Source organism: Protomyctophum bolini (genome assembly GCF_963924005.1).
Source record: "Protomyctophum bolini genome assembly, chromosome: 21".
In the NCBI taxonomy this organism is placed as follows: Eukaryota; Metazoa; Chordata; class Actinopteri; order Myctophiformes; family Myctophidae; genus Protomyctophum; species Protomyctophum bolini.
The window spans coordinates 23568182-23588743 of NC_137882.1; the positions used below are offsets into that span (position 1 = coordinate 23568182).

A 20562-nucleotide genomic window follows, 5' to 3' on the forward strand; every position below is an offset into this window, starting at 1 on the left:
GGTCCGACCGACTCGATACCGGGCACTGGCGCACTGCACTCCGTGCGGGGGTGTGGAACGCGTGTGTCGAATTTGAAGTCGGTGGGGTGAACGGTTCTTCTCGAGATACATGCAATACAGACGTACAGACGTACGGTACGTACAGACATGATGCATTTATAGTTATAGATATTGAAACCAGCCCTTCTTTAAATTATAGCTGTTCCAAGACTAAAAAAACTAAGCAATAATGATAGACAAATATTTTTGTGGATTATTGCGTATTATCGCCATTATTTAAATCAACTGAACATTTGCTGTGTTTTTGTAACATTAAACACTGCAAAAAAAACTGTTTTAATTTTTTTTATATTTTTTTTAATTTAATTTTGCTTTTGCATGCATTAGACTCGCTATCATGAACCAGAGCTGCCTATCATCATATCAGTGTCTCAGCAGCAGGAAAATAATGGTATGCGGTGAGGTTTTGAACTGAACCACAAGGGGGCGTGCCGGGAGTGGGGCTTTCTGCGTGGACGAATGGATGCAGCAATCTATCAGTGTTGACAGACGGGCGGGGTGGGCTGGGGAGCAGAGCGCGGCACAGCGCAGCGCAGAGCGGCGCGCACACTGCACAGCGACAGCAGCACCACGTCTGTAGTGTCTGTCTACAGCCGAACAGGGAGAGACGAGGCGAGGCGAGGCGAGGCGAGGCGGGGGATTGCGAATAGACGCCTTGCCTGAAATAGAGGCTCTCGATCCTCCTCGGGGTCGGCAGACTATTCTGACTGAAGTCTGTTCAAATACTTGGGGGGAAAAAACTTGTCTACCGCCGGGTGTACCTCACCTCACACTGCATGGGCGGCAGAGTGTGACGAGATTGCGGCTCGATCATCGGCGGCTCCCCCCCCCCCCGCGTTTACTAAAGGTTGGTGTGTGTGGATGTATTTTTTTGTGTCATTTTGGTCACTCTGGAAGGCTATTGGTTTCGTTACTTTTGTTGCCATGCCATGCATGCACGTCGCGCTGCAAAGACCGAGAGCAGGAGAGGCTACTTTAGTGGTTGAGCTGGCTGGACAGGAGCCATTCTGTTTTTGGATTCCCAATGAACCTGCAGTACAAGGCGGGCAAGCCCCGGGTTAATATTATTCCTGGACTGGCGGCTGGCGCAATATTGTCTAGCTGCAAAGCTGGAAATGTTCGGTAATTTTGACAAACACAACACATTGTTTTTAATTGAAGTGCTATTGTGCCCACGTGATAGAATCAATAATGTGTGTTCTGACTGTGCTAATTTGTGTGTGTGTGTGTGTGTGTGTGTGTGTGTGTGTGTGAACAAGGGCTGCAGTGCAGAAGGCTGTATTATGTTAAGTAAAACAGGTTATTTATCAATACGGTGGCCCTCGGACTACCACATATCGTGCCTTTGTCAGTCCTCCTGGGAAATATTTGGTCATGTCTGTCGAATCATCAGACTCCCTTTGTCGCCCCACGAATATGGATTTAAACTCTTTTGTTATGTTTCTGCAGTCTACTTGGGGGTCTTATAAGCTAGCCTACGAGACCCTGCCCCCCACCTTAGTTACCCCCTGAAAGACAGCCCCAGCCCGGGCTGCCCCCGGGCATTCCTCGGCCGCTCAGCCCACGGTTCGTGAGGCACGCTGCCTGCTTGTTATGCTGTCATACTTTTTTTTCTTCCTCTGCATTGCATAATTTCGGCAGGACCGTATTCCCCCCAGTGCCTCATTACAGTAGCCTCCACATTTAATGTAACCAGCAGATATAGACGCAGAGATAGATAAGTGGAAATGCAGCAACTAAACGAACGACACATGTTGGAATGGATGCTCAGATTTGCTCATGGTTGGCGTGCAGCCATGGCGACATGTGTTTTGAATGAACCACTGGGACAAAAGCACTCACAATCTCACGGTTTTTCAGTGGCTGGAGACAAAAAGCACAGGTCGTGATCCTAGAGGACAGGATTATATAGTACTTTCTATGTTAATAGTTGTCCCATTTGCAATTATATACTGATTAGTGGTCGCATTGTTATTATACTGTGTATTGTATTCATATCATGGTATGGATATTCTTGCCAGTCACATGGAATGGTGACATGCTTACAGTAATACAGGCTCATACAGGCTAATACGGGCTAATACGGACTCAAACACTACAGACTTATTGAGACTCTAATACAATCTCTGTACATTTTGGAGGCTGGTGAAAGGTCATTCTTTAGAACCATAATCACAAGCTTTGTTGTAGTTGTACTATAGTACTATTTGAAATTAAAAATTATAGCTGCCAAACAAGTACAGTGAGAATAAGGAATGTAAAATGAATTAAAACCGACTACAATGACTGACTTTTTTCCAGTTTCTTATACAACCCTGGGCAACACCAACCTGTAGAGAGGGATACCTGAGAACTCGCCAGTTTACCAAGCCGCCATGGCGGAAATTCTTCATCGATGTCTTCATCGTTATTCGTTATGCTAACATGCTGTCTCTTCATCAGTGTAGTATGTCAAACTCACAGATGTTATAGTAAAATTATTTTGCGCAATTAAATGGTCAGCCTGATCATGATGATAAAAAGTTGAGTATGTGAAAACCAATGATGATAAGTAGGCCTATACCATTTCAGGAATTGTTTACTAATGAATGACATTGTTTCGGTACTGTGGTGTTTAAACTTTTAGCATTCCTACTTTCTCTAGTATAAACTCTAAACAACTATCCTCTCTATCTCTCAATTCAATGCAATTTAAAGGAAGGTGAAGTAAAAACTAAAATGGCACTAAATCGTGGCGAGTTGGTTAAAACTGGCGAGTTCTCCGGATACCGTAGAGAGCAGCCACTGTGTGGCACACTTATGGTTTTTCACAGAGCAACAAGTTGGCTGAGGGCTCCTCTGAGAATTCACTTTGTTCTGGCTGCATGCAGAGAGAGAGGGGGACTCGTTGTGGGGGCTTCTATACAATGGAATTCACTGTCTGGTACGGTCCTCTGTCAGCCATCCACAGAATTATATAAATACACGGTGCCAGATTAGAGAGAGGAAACAAATCCAAAAGAAAATCTGGAGATTTCGAGTTGTAACTCTGAACTGTACTGTTGTCTGAGAAGTCCATCTGAATTTATTGTTAATGGTGGTTAATGCCAATGAGCGGCTGACTCAAAAACGCGAGGCCCCCGCCAAGTTTGATGATGTAACGTTTGATCTTAAGCCATGTACTGTACTGTACTGTACTGTACTGTACTGTACTGTAACTGCCTCTTGTCTGCCTTCTGAAAACGTTCCTATGGGTTTTACAGATATGGATGGAGGGATGGATGATTGATATAGACAGATTAGAAGGATGTTTATGTAAAATTCCCATTAAAGAGAGTTCCTAAAATAAAGTTGAAATGCCTCCAGCAAACCTCGAGCATCTTGAGCTGCTTAACCTTGTCTCTGGTCTAAACAAGTCTAAAGTCTAAAGTACAGTGTACTAAATGAATATTCTGTAATGTTCAACTTTTAAAAGTACTGTAGATCTTTAAGCTATATTCCCTATATATATGAACATCAGACTTGGCAGTTGGCATCAACATGTTCATTATGAATCATTTAGACAGTTTAGTAGTTTAACATTGACCTTGAACTTCTATCATAAATCAGCCACTACTATTTGCATGGGGGTACCATTTTAACAACCAAGGTCTCTCTCTGTCTATGCTTCCAATCCTTGTTGAGCTGAACAGTTGTTGGACTTAGTATGTGTATTCTTTTTTGGAACTTTTAATCTTAGACACAAGTGCTTCCACTCCACCAGATTCCAACTGGTGTGAAAATGGCACCCAGTCCCGTGCAGGCTAGACTCAACAGATAGGCCTATCTAATGAACAGATTAGTGGGTGACACACTCTCTCACGCTTCCTATCACAGGGACAGTGCAACGCACTGGCACCATGATGATGTCACTCTTAATATATAGTCTTTGTCTTTTATGGGAATAAACAGTAGTCATACAGTCACGCAGATGTGTAGTGTAACGTCTCCGCTCTGCTCTACCAATCGTAAATTAATGTACAGTGGTGCTGTCACATCAGCAGCAGGTTGAGGCTGTTTACCGTGTTATTGTATGATGTTATTGTATGACACTAGTACAGTCATCAGGTGCCTGTCGGAACCTTTTGGAGACAACCGGTCTGCAGACTTAACACCTGTTGGGAGCGTGAACTGTTAAGGAGGGAGGGGGGGGATTACTGTATAGAACACACACACACACACACACACACACACACACACACACACACACGAGATGATATGACTCACAGTTCACATGGTTGTGACAGATAAATCAGTGTTCTTTCGTTTCGCTGTGTCCTCTCGACTCTCGTACAGTGCACACAGAGAAAGAGATTCCTAGAGATTTGGTTTCAATTTGACATGATCACAGTAGTTCTGCTGGGACAGGCCCAGCGTACTGTCAGACAGTACCACACACACACACACACACACACACACACACACACACACACACACACACACACACACACACACACACACACACACACACTAAAAGCCCAGGCGTTACATAATGCAGTGTGTCTGTCAGTGTGCGTCATGGTTCTTTCTTGGAACAGATAAAATAGAAACCACTTTACAATTGTCATGTTCTCTCTTGTCATGTTTCTTTGTCACTCTCACTTTGGCCCAGACTTCTGACTTCTCCAACCAACTCGAATCTATTCTGGGTGTCGTGACTGTCTGTCTCGCCCCGGAGTATGTGTGTGTGTATGTATTCGTTAAGCACGATGAGGAGGGAGCGCCCCGTTTATAGATTGTGTGTTCTCACGCCTCGCTAAAAGCACCTGCTCTTAACTTAGCCAGGCTGTCAGTCAGTGCGACGGGCCGACTGACTGTTATTTAAGGCAAGAAGAAAGAGAATTTGATATGAGAGAGAGAGTTTCTGGCTGGCGGCGGCTCCTCTTCGATGGTGGTGGGTACCGTGTGCCCTGTATGAGTGGGTTAAATGTCAAGGGGATTCTCTCTGACAGATAAATCAATGACAGGCCGTCCGCTCATACCCCCAAAACACCACCATCGCTGTCCATCAGGGTCAGGGACGACAAGGGAGAGAGGGGCCTCGGGGTCCTTCACAGAGGCGCGCTATTTGTCGAGAATTGTATTTGTTTTTATAATTTGTTTTTTATCCCACGATTTTGTAACCCATTTTTCACCCCTGTGTCAATTATCTAATGTGATCCTGGGCTCTACACAAATACACACCCTCCACCAACCTAGTCCCCATATATGGGGGACAAGGGGAGAGCAACGGACTTGAACTCATGCATACTCAGAATTGTATTTTTTGAGAAAAATGCACACATTGGGAAGGGAGTTTAAAGTCCCGGCTCCAGTTTTGAACGCTCTGCCCTTTACAGTGTACTGTAGCAGTTTCAATGATTAATAATAATGTAATTTTGCATTGCAGGACTGTAAGAGAAACCGGAAGTAATATCGTGGAGGCTATCTGGTAAAAGATTCTTAGCATGACAGACTAGTGTCCAGTGTCTCTCCTAGTGTTATTGGAGTCCCACGTAGGAGTGGTGCGTGGGGTCGCGTTGCCATTAGCACTAGGTGGCTTTGCCCTAGTGAAGGGTCAGATTACTGTCTTGGATATCCTCCTGTGCGGTCATATAGGTTACCGCCACAGCAATCTGTGTTGACTGCTCTGTTGTGGTTTGTGGTGAGCAGAGGAGCGGGAGGCGGTGCCCGGCCCGGGGCTGTTCCTATAACAGTATGTCTGGTGGTGGTGGTGGGTCGGGTCATAGCGTGACTTAAGGCCGTCTGCATTGTGGTCTGTGGCAGGTTGTGGTATGGGAGTAATTAGTTGAGTAACAGGAGGTGGGATTGTGAGACTTAAAGGGTTAACCTGTGTGTTGAGTCACATGGAATGGCGTGTGTGTGTGCTAAGAGTGGTCTGGTTGGTATGTGTGTGTTCACGTTTCATGTCTCACTCGCAGACTTTTGTGCTCAAGGGCTTCTGCCTTAATTCTGAAACTGAAACATTTCTTGTCTCTCTTCTCTTCCATCTCCTGCAGGTGATACGAGTCCACCGGTTCTCTAGTTTGGAGATGAGGAACCCTCCGGTGCTCAGAACATTCTGAGGTCCGATCGAGGTTGGAAACGATCATTGGAGCCGTCATGGTGGACCGGGACGGGGGTCTGCCCTCCATCGGCGCCATCGGCCAGATCCACGTCGAGGTGGAGTACGACTACGAGTACAAGGCCAAGGACAAGATGGTGACCATCCGTCAGGGAGAGAGCTACATGCTGGTCCGGAAGACCAACGAGGACTGGTGGCAGGTGCGGAGGGAGGAGGGCACCAAGGCCTTCTACGTGCCGGCGCAGTACGTCAAGGAGGTGCGCCGGGCGCTCCTGCCCCCTCAGAAGCCCACGCCGCGGGCCAAGCCCACGGTCCTGGAGATCTGCCGGGCTCTCTCCGACGAGAACCTCAACCGGCCGCCGCAGCAGATGGAGATGTCCAGCTTCGGCCGCCCGCCGCCCTCCTCCACGCCGTCGCCCTCCTCGGACCGCGTCACGCCGCCCGGCCTGGGCCGCGACGCCAACCAGAACGTGGGGAGTCCGCAGCACTGCAAGGTGGTGGCGGAGCTGGTCCTCCTGCACAACAACAACAACCACATCCACGGCGGCAACAACTCCACGCTGCCGCGGATGCGGGCGGACTCGCCTCCGCCCAAGTCGGCGAGCGATCACAACAGCAGCAGGAGTCCCGACAGCGACAAGACCCCCTCCTCTTCGGGCGACCTGACGGGGGAGGGGTCCGACAAGCTCCGGAACGATTCGGAGTCCGGGGACGACCTTAGCAGCAGCTCCATGGAACACATGCAGGTAAGGGCACGGCGCTGGGTCACTTCCTCTTAACCACATCAACGTCTCACTTCACACAAGTGTGATTTCTTTCCCCTTTTGTTGTCAGTCGGTAGGTCTGTCTTGATGACATGATGTGTACAAAATAGCAAAACTCTGCAACCTGGTGGTGTTCTAACAGGCCAATGTGAAGTTTCACGGTAATCAGACGCTACGTGTATGATTCAAGGCATTCTTTTGTTCAAAGACAATCCTGATCTTCTTAGCCAATCAGGATGGAATAGGAGAAATCGGTCAGTCCGTCTTGAGGACATGACTATAGAGAGGATGTGTACCGATTTACGTGATGTTTGCTCAAAATATCGAAAAGTGTTTTGCAAAAAAAACAGCCTTCCGGTGGTGCTAACAGGGCAATGTGAAACATTTGGTGCAGAGGTTCTGCTCTGGCATCCAGGGAGGGAGGGAGTGTGTGCACACTTAAGATTAGCTGTATGAGTCTATGTACACAGACACACGGACGGACAGTAAGATTAGCTGTATGAGTCTATGTACACAGACACACGGACGGACAGGGGGAAAAACATCGTCTCCACCACGCCTTCGGCCTGGCGGAGACAATAAAATAGGAGAAAAAGTAGGTTATGCTTTTAGGGCGTGGCTGTGGCTATATTCATTCCATTTAGAACCGCAGAACTGCTATCCAGTATCCACACGGATGTGGCTGTTCACACTCCCTGATGTCCTTGTCTTTCAGGACCGTGTATGTGTAAGGTGGTTACCACCAGTGCTCTGATTCTGAAGCGAGACCTCTTATCGTTTAAGTGGGTGTTAGGACAGAAGAGTCCGGTTCTGATTGGAGACAACGCCATTCACAGAGATAATGTACTGAACCCTCACAGACAGCATCAGCAATGCATGTAGGACAGAGAATCCACCACAATGAGTCGACTAACTTCCCTTGATGGGTTAGGTAGAGTGAAATGAACAGGGTCATCCCTATGTTCCCCAGGTTCTATGTTACCCAGGTTCTATGTTCCCCACTTACCTTAGGCCGGGTTTAGGGTTAGCGTTATAGGTTTCTGGTTTAAGGACTTCAGTGTTTTGTACTATATATACAATCGTATGTATAAGTACAGAACAAAGGATCTTTGTTTTTGCCATCTTTGTTGAAGAGTCTGAGCAATTATGTTTTAGTTTATTTTATGCCAGTGCTAATTTTTAGTTGGCTAAGACTAGATAGTTTAAGTAGCCTAGGCAGGCCTAAAGTTCAATGGGTTGTTCAAAGACTGAGCTTAAATCAGAATTTGCTACTAAAAGTAACACTAAGACAAAGTTGCTAAAATACTTTTAGTCTTACTACAATTACAACATTACTAGGTTAGGTTTCTGGTTTAGGTTTAGGTTTATTCTAAGTGGGGAACAAAGAACCTTTTTTGCATGGTGGGAACATAGAACCTGGGGAACATATTAGGTACGCTCCCAAATTAACCTCCGCCCATCCATCCATCCATCTGATATCTCTAATGGAGAGTCTACCCACAACTATCTGCAGCTGTGCAGACAGAGGGTTAGACCTAGAAACTGTGAATAAGAGAGAGATTTAACGGAGGCTGTTGTGGAAGATGAACACAGCAGTATGTTTTTTGGAGGGGTGGTGGCATGCCTTTATATCCAGGCAGGGTCAGCCTGTTGGAAGATGAACACAGCAGTATGTTTTTTGGAGGGGTGGTGGCATGCCTTTATATCCAGGCAGGGTCAGCCTGTTGGAAGATGAACACAGCAGTATGTTTTTTGGAGGGGTGGTGGCATGCCTTTATATCCAGGCAGGGTCAGCCTGTTGGAAGATGAACACAGCAGTATGTTTTTTGGAGGGGTGGTGGCATGCCTTTATATCCAGGCAGGGTCAGCCTGTTGGAAGATGAACACAGCAGTATGTTTTTTGGAGGGGTGGTGGCATGCCTTTATATCCAGGCAGGGTCAGCCTGTTGGAAGATGAACACAGCAGTATGTTTTTGGAGGGGTGGGTGGCTTGCCTTTATCCAGGCAGGGACAGGGTCAGCCTGTTGCAAGGCTCCACGTTCAGCCTGGGTTCTTTGTTCCACTGGCCGTGGAGGTCTCCTCTCCACCACTGAGTTTAACAAAGAGAGAGAGAGAGAGAAGGGGGGGGGGGGGGGGCTTGAATAGAAACTAGGTCATATCTGTCGAGGATCAGTCTGAAGCCCCCAGTCGCCCTACCTACCGTGGGGATCTGTGTGTGTGTGTGTGTGTGTGGGGGGGGGGGGGGTGTGTGTGTGACTGTATGTGTGTGTGGGGGTGTGTGTGTATACTGTACGTGTGTGAATGTGCAGTGCACCATGTGGTGTAAAGTAAAGGAAGTGAGAATGGTTGCCCTCTCTTAACACAAGTGTATATGATTTATTTTAGATGTCACATAATAACCACTTAAACCCTATACACTGACTGTCATATGACAAAATTGACCATCTACTAATACGCTCATAATGTGTCCATAGATCTGCTCCATTTGCTTTTTTCAGAAAACGTTTTCCTATAATGACATTCCCAAAAGAGGAACGCTAGGTTGAAAGTGGTGAAAAACTTGGCTGCATTATTCTCTGGGTTGCTTTTGAAAATGTCTCCAGAGCCTTTATTTGAACACAAGAATAAAGGATGGGGGAAGAAAGACCCCATTGGCTGGTTCTGCTCTGCTCTGCTGCCTGTCTACGTTCAACAAGCTTTTTTTGGAATTAATTTCACGCCTGTCAATTTGCACGGGCCAAAGTACACACGTTTTTTGGGGATCTGGGACGTTTGCATGGGTGGGTTTTGGAAGTGTTTATGATGAGCTACAGTAGTCAGAGACGAGCGGCGGTCCAGAGGGGCAGGTTGGAACCACTCTTCGGTTTTGTGTCTTGTTTTGTGGTCTCATGTCGATGAGCCTCTGCACTTTTTTCAACCTGGCATGAGGCATCCATATTTGGGGCATTTCAATATAAGTGAAAACAAGTTAAATTCATTTTCTAAAATAGCAGATCTACAACCTCATAATGCGTAGTCCGATGGGTTGTGTGATCTTGAAGATATTTCTACTATCATCCGACATAATTTGATTAATATATTTGTTGTTAGAAGTTTAAAGCTCTATATTCTGATAATGTGATAATTTTTTGTGGTGCAACCACTTCCTTAAGTGCAACCACTTCCTTATGTGTGTGGGTGGGTGGCTGGTTGGCTGGGTGCATCTGAGCACGAAAACAGCATGGTTGTTTTTCACCACCTGTGCGCAACCTAACACACACACAAACATAGATACGGACATATTAACTGTATATATGGGGATTTCGGGTGTGCCAGTACAGTACAGTACAGTACAGTACAGTGACAGTACAGTACAGTACAGTACAGTACAGTACAGTACAGTACAGTACAGTGACAGTACAGTACAGTGGAGGGTACAGTAGAGGGACCCCCACACGGTAACTCTGTCATTTCTCAACCGTTTCGGACGCGGAGCAGCTCGCCGGAACCGGGCCGGCACTATGGGTGCGTTCCTGGAACACGGAGTTGCACCACTTAGTTCACACGGGTGTGGGAGCATGGGGAATGGGAGCACCGATGCTACGCTGCTACCAAGTAAAAAAGTACATTTTGAGCCCAGCATCATTGCTAAAGAATGTTTGTTCAGTAACGGGGGGTCTCCCCATCTCTCTAGCCAGCTCTTTAATCCACACAAAACACATTTTCAGGTGGGTTGCCAGTTAGTTTCAGCCATTCTTGTTATCTTTCTCTCTGGAGAGAGTACCCATTTATCAGCTTCAATTTTATTGTTCCAGTTCCAATTCCGTCTGCTTGTTTCTTTGAGAGTGAGAAAATAACTAGTAGGAAGACCCCCTTTGAGTCATCACTTCCAATTACATTTGTTCTATCTCTTGATAGAATAAAATTGGTTAAATGCATTTAATGTTTACTACTAATAATAATTCTTGTCTTACCTTGCACCTTCATGCAATGAATCATGAATTAGCCTTTCGTCTTCCCTGTCTGGCCTGTTGCCAGGCGAGTGATTGGACCCTGCGTGCGTGCGTGCGTGCGTGTGTGCGTGCGTGCGTGATTGCAAGCGTGTGTGCGACAAAACTAGACACAAACACACACACACACACACACACACACACACACACACACACATACACACCATGGTATCACTCTGACAAATCAATGCAGTAACACTTTTATCACAGAATTTAATTAATTTGGAGCACTATAGTGACACACTGCTCTCTGTCTCTTCCTACTAGCTAGTGTTTCATTCAACTGTCCATTCCTCACTCTTTCCACCCACCACTACTTTCTTAAGAACGGACAGACGGATGTGTGTGTGTGTGTGTGTGTGTGTGTGTGAGGGATTTGTCAGTGACGGTCCTTTGCTGGAGTGCCAGCTGCTTGCCTGTAATTGATTTGATTTCACCACTGATTGATGGTTAACGCCCCCCTTGACTTGTCCTTCCATTCTTTTCTGTGTAATTTGCTTATCTCTGGAGCCTCATGGCAACGTGGAGATTGGTCACTTTCCTTCACCTCCTCCTGACAGAGTGAGGGTCCACTGGGTTTCCTGGCATTTGAATTCTACTTGGTGACCCAAGTTAATTTGGGCATTTATCAGAAGCTGTTATTCAGAGAGACTTTGCGTGTGTGGTGTGCGCATGTGTGCGTGCGCGCGCATATAAACATGCATACACAAGATCCTGAATTCAAATGTGCTTATGTATACCCTTGGTCTTCACACAATAATATCTCCTTTTCAAACCAGTTTTTCACATATAACCTTTTCAGCTTTTTAATGTAAAAACGTATGTGTGAGAACTAGCCAGATTGCTGTTGTTGTTTTCTCTCCATGATGGTGAGTCACAGACAGCGCTCTGAGGTGGCCCCAGGATCTGTTTGTGTGTGTGTGTGTGTGTGTGTGTGTGGTGTGGTCTGCATCGCGTTGCGGTGCCAGCGGGCCTGGCCTGCTCTCGCTCAACACTCCCATTATATGATCATACGTGACCTCCAGAAGCCCTTCACGGTCACGGACGGCCTTCATACCGTCTGACAACACGTCTCAGGACATGGTGGTGTGAAGCCCATCCCCCCCCCCCCCCGCGAGGCTCCCCCCCTCCAACACAAACACGCATTTAGTCACTCGATAAAATAATAGTATCTCAGTATGTGCAGCGAGCGGTCACTGTACCTTCTGTAGCCGGCATGTCACCGAGATTAGGAGCTATATCAGTCACCGCCTAAAATAAACTGTGCGTATGTATTCCTGTTGCGTGTCTTGTCCTGACTACCCTGTGGATCTGCTTTGAAGCTTTGACGGCGCCTCTACAGTTGCTCTGACATGACATAACTGGATCGTAAATACATCCGGACTAATTTGATGTAGAAAGAGAGGGAGAGAGAGAGAACAGCTGAGCTTGTCCGAAGTCTACATTCCTCGGGGCTGATTTAGCCACACTGTAAGGTCTTGGCTTATCTTCTGTTTGCTAGTGTAGTAGTGTGTGTGTGTGTGTGTGTGTGTGTGTGGGGGGGGGGGGGGGGGGTGGGGTGGGGGTGTGTGTGTGCACATGCGTGTGTGTGTGTGTCTGGGATCTCAAACCTATTTTGAGTTTGGGACAAAATGAGAGACCCGTTTCTGCGGTGACAGAGATGCTGCTGTCAGTCACTGAGGCTAGACTTGAACCCAGGGCCAACAGACTATAGGCACACAATGTGTTACATGTTTGTGTGAAGAGAGCAGTCTGTGCTGAGCTGTGAACACCCAGGCATGGCTTCTGCATTCCGATAAATCATATGGCATGAAAGTTTACGTGAAACGTTGCAACATACATCACCATTAAAGATGGTTGAAAACATTCTAACCGATTGCTTCACTGTTGAGCATCAGCTGCTAAGTGAAGTGAAATTAAATGACCTTCATTGTTCGCCATGCTGTTCGCCATCATGAGTGACTTGTGCATTGTGCACATGCACGTCTCTCTCCCGCTGCCACGGCTAAAGTTGTATGTTTACAGACTTGTGCAACGGAGCAAAGGTTGTGATTTGCGAACGAGCACAGCAGGGTTTGGCAGCTTATTGAAATAGCGTTCTTACTTAAAGATGTTATCCATTATAGTAGAAGTATTTTGGTCTATTCACTAGTATGACGTGCACCTTCAGTTTCTGGTTCTGTGAATTGCTGCATTAACGCATTTTGACCTGAGATCAGATTCAAAAAATTCTTCTACATCCTGACAGTTTTCTGAAAAAGCTATGTTTCTATGTCAGTGGTTCTTTGATTTTTCAGAAATAGCAGACCTACAAGCTCGTAGCGCGCCACTCGGTGGCGCGCTATGAGCTTGTAGGTCTGATATTTTTCAATAGCTAAAGCATAACATAATGCTAACACCAGAAGGGGTTCTCGCCCAAAATGCATTAATGTGCACTGTAGTGATGTCCTGGATGCAGCAGGATTTATGTACAGTACTGTTCATGGAAAGCATGGCTACTTTTTATGTCTCCCGAGTCCCTGTACATTGTACAAGAATGACTTCTTCCTTCCTAGACCCAAAATAAAGTGCCATAGCACTACAACAAGCTACTAATTACACTTTCTTAAATAGATGTCTTCACAGCCGAGGCTTTAAATGTCAACCGGGCCACGTAGTAGTGAATTTTTTACAAGACTCAATTAGCAAATTTAATTGAACTCCTATTTTGAAGTAAGCATGAAGAGAATACACTTTTGTTATTACATAATGAGCTCGTAAAAATACCAGTGGATTCTGGGCTGCAAATGTTCCCGTTAAGTAAAGCACGGCCTCCTCCTCCTGTCTGCGGTGCCCCGTAATCTGGAACCGTGCCCAGAGTCTTACTCCCATAGACGTTAAAAATGAGGCCCCTGCATGTTTTCCACAGCATACTTGTCATTCCTGCTACAGTTCGCACGCGCACATGAGCGCGCACACACACACACACACACACGCATGCACGCACGCACGCACGCATGCACGCACGCACGCACGCACTCGTGCGCGCACACGCACGCACACTTACAGTGCGGACCAGGCTGGCCATGAGTCAGCCGGGCGGCTTAATTCAATGGACTGCTTTCCCCTCAAATATGAAGCATTGCACATGGAGCCAGCCTATAATTTAATACATTACTGACCCGAGCAAATACTGTAGAACTTCTGAACACTCTCCTTTCCCCGACTCTGTGCCTATAATATGAGTGTCTGCTTATCTTTTTCATCCCAACATAGTTGTTATCTCTCTCGTATACTGCCTCTTCTCCCTGCAATAGCGTGTATTATTGAATCCAATGTGTACTAGTGTGTACTGTGTACAGACTACAGAGCTTCTTGTGCAGTGCAGCACTGCAGGACAGTATTCAATGGATACGAAATGGGAGGACCGCACTCAGAAACATGGCATGTTGATTTCTTCTCTTATTCCATTTTTAAATTGTTGCATCGAAGGTCGTTTTCGGCTAGTTATGCATTCGTCAGTGTCTGACACAGTGATGAAGACCAGAGATATAGGGTGCATTTTGCATCCCAAAACGCAGTTTATAGTTAAGGGACGCAATAAAACAACGACCTCTTCATCCACGGGATGTGCTACTGTACTACTGTACTGTTTTTATTCTACCACATTATAACCATAAAATGAAATGGGAGTTAAATGCTGCAATTTGTAAAAATGGCAAAATATGACTTCTGATGTCGTTGAAGTGGGACTCATAAAATGTCTCTGGGACTCATCTAAAAGACCATCCCTGCATCCTGGGACTCACATTGAAAATGTATTTAGATCACTGGAAGAGAAATTAACCAAACAAGCACAACTGCAGATACAGTGAATAAATGGCATGAATACAGTCAACAAACGACAGGATATATATTTTGTATGTATGTAAACTAGAATTTCGCCCCCCTTCGGGGGGCTCAATCCTAGTGTCGTTGCAGCGCAATATGGGAAGAAGGAAATTGCGTTGACAGAGTTGACAGACTCCACTTCATGTTTCAGCTGTGTTTTTAAACTCAGTAGTGTGCCCTGCACATGTAGTAACGGATGGGTTATAAATTATTATAATAACAGAAAGTGTTTTTTATTTCTCATAAATACGCAAACATGGTGAAACAACTACAGTCACAGAGAGCAGTGCCAAGGTAGCTGCTGCCTGCTAACGATGCAAACAACAGCCTTGCCTGTCGTGTGTGTGTGTGGGGGGGGGGGGGGGGGATAGCACTATTTTTCGACATTTTACTGTGTCATAAATATTTACATCTGTAGCCTATATTGTGATTACATTTGACCGTACATTTGACTCTTGTGTTATATTCTTGTGAAATATTCAGTAAAGTATTGTGGTGAAATATTCACCCCAAGTTGATAAGATATGCAGAGAATATAATACCAAGAAGCCCCAGTTTGAAATGCATTAGGCCACAGACCCCCATTTGATACCATTTGCTCTCTGGGAAAATCAGGGTCCATTTGGTTCCATTTGTATGCTCTTGGAGTATGATGACTGTGCTAACAGTATTATCATAAAATATGTCTCAGTTTGAAGATTCAAAAAAACATATTTCATATGTGTGAGCTTGTAAAGGAACGTTCAACCTAGAGACAGTGTTGCCAAGTCTGATCATTATAAGCTACTTTGGACTTGTTTATCTATTGGTAGTCCTTGACATGGAAATGTTTGAGTTCCACTGCTCTGAAACAACATTAGACAACAAAGTTTGACAGTCAACACTATAATTGATTATTTTAAGACTAATTTCCGGACCATTTTTGATTTACCTACTTTGAACTGGCCTATTAACATTTTTATAGACCTGGTTGCTTGTTTCACTCTCACATCCACGATATGTGGCAACCCTGGTCCCTGGTTTGTTTTGCGTGTGGATGTTTTTTGTGTTGCTTTAGCATCTTTAGCACAGTAGCTATCAGAGGCTGCAGTCATGTGGAAGCAGGAGGGAAAAAGGAAAAAAGACGAAAACACACAGCATTGCGCGGCCGCAGATCTGCCCTTAAACGGCAGATCTGTCGTTTTATGGATCATAGAACGAACGTATGCTGTTAGCTTGTTGCCCCCCCCCCCCCCCTCCCTCTCTCTCTCTCTCTCTCTCTCTCTCTCTCTGACGTTCTCTCTCTCTCGCTCGCGCGCGTTACTCTAACACGTCTTTCTGTCTTTCTCTCTCTCTCTCTCTCTCTCTCTCTCTCTCTCTGTCAGAAAGCGTTGTCAGTTTACTCAGTCACAGCACCGTCACTCCTGTCAGTTATTTCGTCGTGTATCGGTAGCCTATATGAGCCCAATATTGGCGTTACGCATTTCACTTGAATAATGTTGTGTGCGCACGTGCGCACGCTGAGAAAGACAGTTATTTAATGAAACTGAAAATTATAACGTGCTGCGCTGTATCGCCGCCGTATAGCCATTCCTGTGTGTGTGTGTGTGTGTGTGTATGTGTGTGTGTGTGTGCGCGTGTGCGCAAGACAGACGTGCGTGTGTGTGCAGGCTGAGAGCTGCTGACTGTGATTGACGTGTGAGCTGGATAAATCAGTGAGAGTTGGAAGAAGCGCACGCAGAGCCAACTCGCAGGCAGTGCCTCAGGCCAGATGCCTGAGAATCGGCACAGGATTCTCTGGGTCACCAGTGTTGGTGTGACACACACGGCTTCCACATTTAGCTTCATACTGGGTGAAAGTGGCGTTCCAAAAATTATTTTTCCCCTCGGAATTCTTATTCACAATGAGATGGAGTTGAGGTGTTTGTGTTTGCTTGCTGGAGCTATAATTAATGTATTTGCATTAAATGTCCACTCGCGCATCGAAGTAAAAAGCAAGATGGCCGATTGTGAGACTGAAAAGTAGCTGTGGGGGCGGGCCTGGTGGGCCTATGAGAACACAGAGCAGTGTTGCCAGGTTTGCGAATTGTAAGCGAGTTGTAGTGTGTGCAAGTAGCCTGGTTAAAAGGGCTTGTTTCTGCCGCTGTTGGGGCAACAGAACATGTCGACCAGTTTCTGTCAACCGCTTTTGGTCAGGTGACCAACTCCACAAATGTTAAATTAGATAGAGTGCAAAGAAAAATTATTTAGTACTTCAAAGTAACTACTAGTACACCAGGTAAACGTCAAACCAAAGGTCTGTCTACTCTAAACAACACGCTACATCTAAATATTCTTAGCATCTGTGGTCATGCAAACCTTCAACCTTCCTCCACCTATACCTGAAATAATGGAATGATAGGAATCATCAAAGGCAATGTATAAGTGTAGAACTTCTATCTCATATATTATCCACCCTGTAATGGCCTCACGTTGGCCTTTCTCCACCTGTATGAGCACATACTTTAAAGTGTTGTCTTGCTCCATGGACGTCGCTGACCATTTGGTTTCCCTACGCATATGTCTGTGCTCTCCTCTCGCCTCCTTTTTGGCACATTTTGTTGCCCCTTCGGCGTGTTGCCCTGCGCACAGTGGGTCTTGTGCGTATGCGGCTGTGGCTGTGGCACAGTGGCTGTGGCACAGTGGGTCTTGTGTGTGTGGGGCGGCTGTGGCTCAGGTGGCTCAGGAGGTAGAGCAGGTCGTCCAATGATCCCTGGGTCGGCGGTTCGAATCCCGGCTCCTCCTGTCCACATGTCGAAGTGTCCTTGGGAAAGACACTGAACCCTACATGAGTCGGTCGGTGTGAGCTCGCCACCGTTGGTGTGTGAATGTGGGAAGTGAGGACGCTGGTGTCGACTGTTCGCCGCTTCACCTCCCAATGTATGAATTAATGAACCGTTGTAAAGCGCTTTGAGCACTTGGAAAAGCGCTATAAAAATGCAATTCATTAAATGCCTAGCGACGGTACTGTCAGTGTTGCTCACTGCTCCTCATTTAGTTGTGCTAAACCGCCTCTACTCTGCAGAATGGACGGGTCTAACCTGTAATGACCTTTCATTTCATCTCCCACCACCTCCTATCCTCCCCTCTTTCGCTGTCCTGATCCTTAGGGATTAGACCTCCCTGGGGGGGCTGAGCCTTCAAGACGACCACATTGAGGCAGATAGATCTTGGGTTTTTCGGAGGGGGTCTCGTGTCTGTTATGTAATGTCCAGGATTTGGCCCCTAATCCATCTGAAGGAGGTGGTGGTGGTTGTTGTTTTCTTTTGGGAGGGAGAGTGTCGTCGTGGGGGAAAGAATGGTTGCTAAGTACCTGATCATCTCTCTATCCTCACATAATGAGGATGGAGTGGTTGACAGTGAGCAGAATGACTAATGATTTATTTAACTGTGCTCTTTACTGTCTCCTACATTGGTTAACGTGTCCTCTCTCTCTCTCTCTCTCTCTCTCTCTCTGTCTCTGTCTCTCTCTCTCTCTCTCTCTGTCTCTCTCTCTCCCTCCCCGCTGAGCGTGGTGTTTATTCCCGTCTGTCATGACGGGGTTACATCAACCTTTTTCATTTGCTCTCTCGCGCCATTATCTCTCTCCCTTGATCGCTCACTGTCATTTTGTTCAGTCGCTCCCCTCTGTCATTCCCTCTCTTCTCCCTCGACTCCCCGAGCAAAGCCAGCTCAATCTGGAACTTCGCTGACTCGTTGTTGCGTTGTTCAGTGGACTGTCTCTCTGACTGCGGGGACAGCATGTACCCGGAGGAGAAGGTGAGAACAACGCCTCCTGGCGTAGTGGCGTTTGGGCAGAGCCTTCGTCTTTATTTCTGCTCGGCCTCCCTCTTCTCTTCGCTATGGTTTCTGCATACCTGAATGAGCCAGCTGGGTCTCATTAGTCGTCAGTCACGCCCCACGATCTGCTGCCTTCCTTCTGTTGTTTATGTGGTCGTTGGCGTTGCACTGACTGTACTGTACTGTACTGTACTCCGGCTACAGGAATATGGTCTAATCTGTTGTTTATTATTTGTGTGTCTGCCGCCTCTAAGGCTGCTGCCAGGTGATTATGACATGATGTCCACTTAACAAAACTGTTGTGGCAATATTAGTGTATTCTCTGATTCTCTGATTCTCTGATTCTCTTGATTGATTGAATACTTTTATTAGTCAAAAATGAAAACAGCACGTGGAGTTTACAGTAAAACATTTAGGCTAAAGGGATAAGTCCTATGGGGACTTGTTTCCATTGTGGCCCTTATAGTTCTGCAAAGCAACACTGCCTGCACCTCATTCTTATAAGTTAGAATGATTTCAGCCAACTGCTGAATAACATGGTTTATTTTTGGCAACTTATTGTTCAAGTATTACATTTTTCACAAATCATACCTATAACTCGACAGCCAGGAAACTCCTGGTTATAATGCCCCAACAACACTATATAGCTAATGCCGTGCTAAAGGTCAAGACTCGCACACAGCACGGCACCAACTGCTGTTTACACTGTTATGTGTTTGAGTACCTGTTAAGTAGGTTTTATTTAGTCAGTGCCCCCCTCACTGGGCTGTGGAGGGCCATGTCGATGCACATGTTGAGGATGTAAGGCCCAGGGCGCCGGGAGGGAGTCTGGAGGCACGGTTACATAACGGTTACACGGCTGTGTCCGGACAGGAGGACAGGCTTTTCAACAGCTGGTAGACATTTCCCCCCCAGTGGGTCGGAGTCTACCCCGCTCTGGATGAGTGAACAGGTCAAACTATGCTTAATCCATTCTGCGCGGGAACCCCCTTTCGGTGTTTTTTTTTAAGCATTATGTTATGCTTTAGCTGCTGAAAAATAGCAGATCTACAAGCTCATGAACTTGTAAGTCTGCTATTTTTGAAAAATCTTTAAAATGTGCTTGAAATCTTTGAATATAATATTGTTACAGAGCGAGTTTTTAACTCAAATCTTTGCTACTGGGAGGTGTCCCTGGAACAACATATATATTTGGGGTCCCTGACATAGAAACATAGGTTTTTCGAGAAAACTGTCAGGATTTCGGAGACATTTGTAGAATCGTTAACCCAGGTCAAAATGTGTTAACTCTCAAACCACAGAGGAGATAATGATCTCGGCTCTGGAAAACCCATTTCACAGACCCCCAAAAATAATACCTCACAGCCCACAGAGCTGCAGTCGCCCGGGTGTTTATGAGATGTGCGAGGCTAGTATTATAGCTATAGCTGACAGCAAAGTCATTTTTGATATCGGGTTTGCACACCTGTGTTGTGTTGCAGCCATAAAAGCCCTTTTGGCCCCGGTTGTGTAAAAGCACTGCATTTGTGGCGGTGTGTTTTGTGACATGTTTCCGATCTCTCGTATATTTCTGCAGAAGAATCCACCTATAGGGGAATGGAGTTAGTACAGTAGAGCGCTGAAGTGGAGAAATGGTGGATTTGTGATTCACTCCTCCTGTTTTCTCCTCCTCTCCTATTATCTTCCTCTCTCGCTCTCTGTCTCTCTGTTCGCCCACACAGGTGTTCAGCTTCCGCTGAGACCGAGTCTAATCATTTTCAAAGGTTGAGCAAAGCATGCTTCAGAATGAAAAGGTGACTGGCTGGCTGTGCCCTTTTGAACCTACAGTAATATTCCCATCATTATTTCTTTACCCCCTATATGCTATATTCCTCAACCACTTAACCCCTATAGACTTCATTGACCGGGGGGGGGGGGTGTCCACCAGGGTTCTGTACTAGGCCCCCCTCCTTTTTCCTTTCTTCTTCAAGCTCCCAACGCGTTCTAATGTATTGTGTAG

General features: G+C 46.1%; 1 protein-coding gene across 1 annotated transcript; it reads left to right on the forward strand.

Annotated features, from left to right (window-relative positions):
* Positions 1-631: 631 nt before the first annotated feature.
* LOC308336435 (rho GTPase-activating protein 12-like) lies at positions 632-20302 on the forward strand (the record flags this gene model as incomplete). Its single annotated transcript, XM_080793798.1, has 6 exons — positions 632-907; positions 6078-6888; positions 7049-7067; positions 7622-7784; positions 18401-18542; positions 20285-20302. Exons 2-6 carry the CDS (start codon positions 6181-6183, stop codon positions 20300-20302), a joined length of 1050 nt encoding a protein of 349 aa, XP_080649924.1. The 5' UTR covers positions 632-907; positions 6078-6180.
* Between the last annotated feature and the right edge of the window lie 260 nt (positions 20303-20562).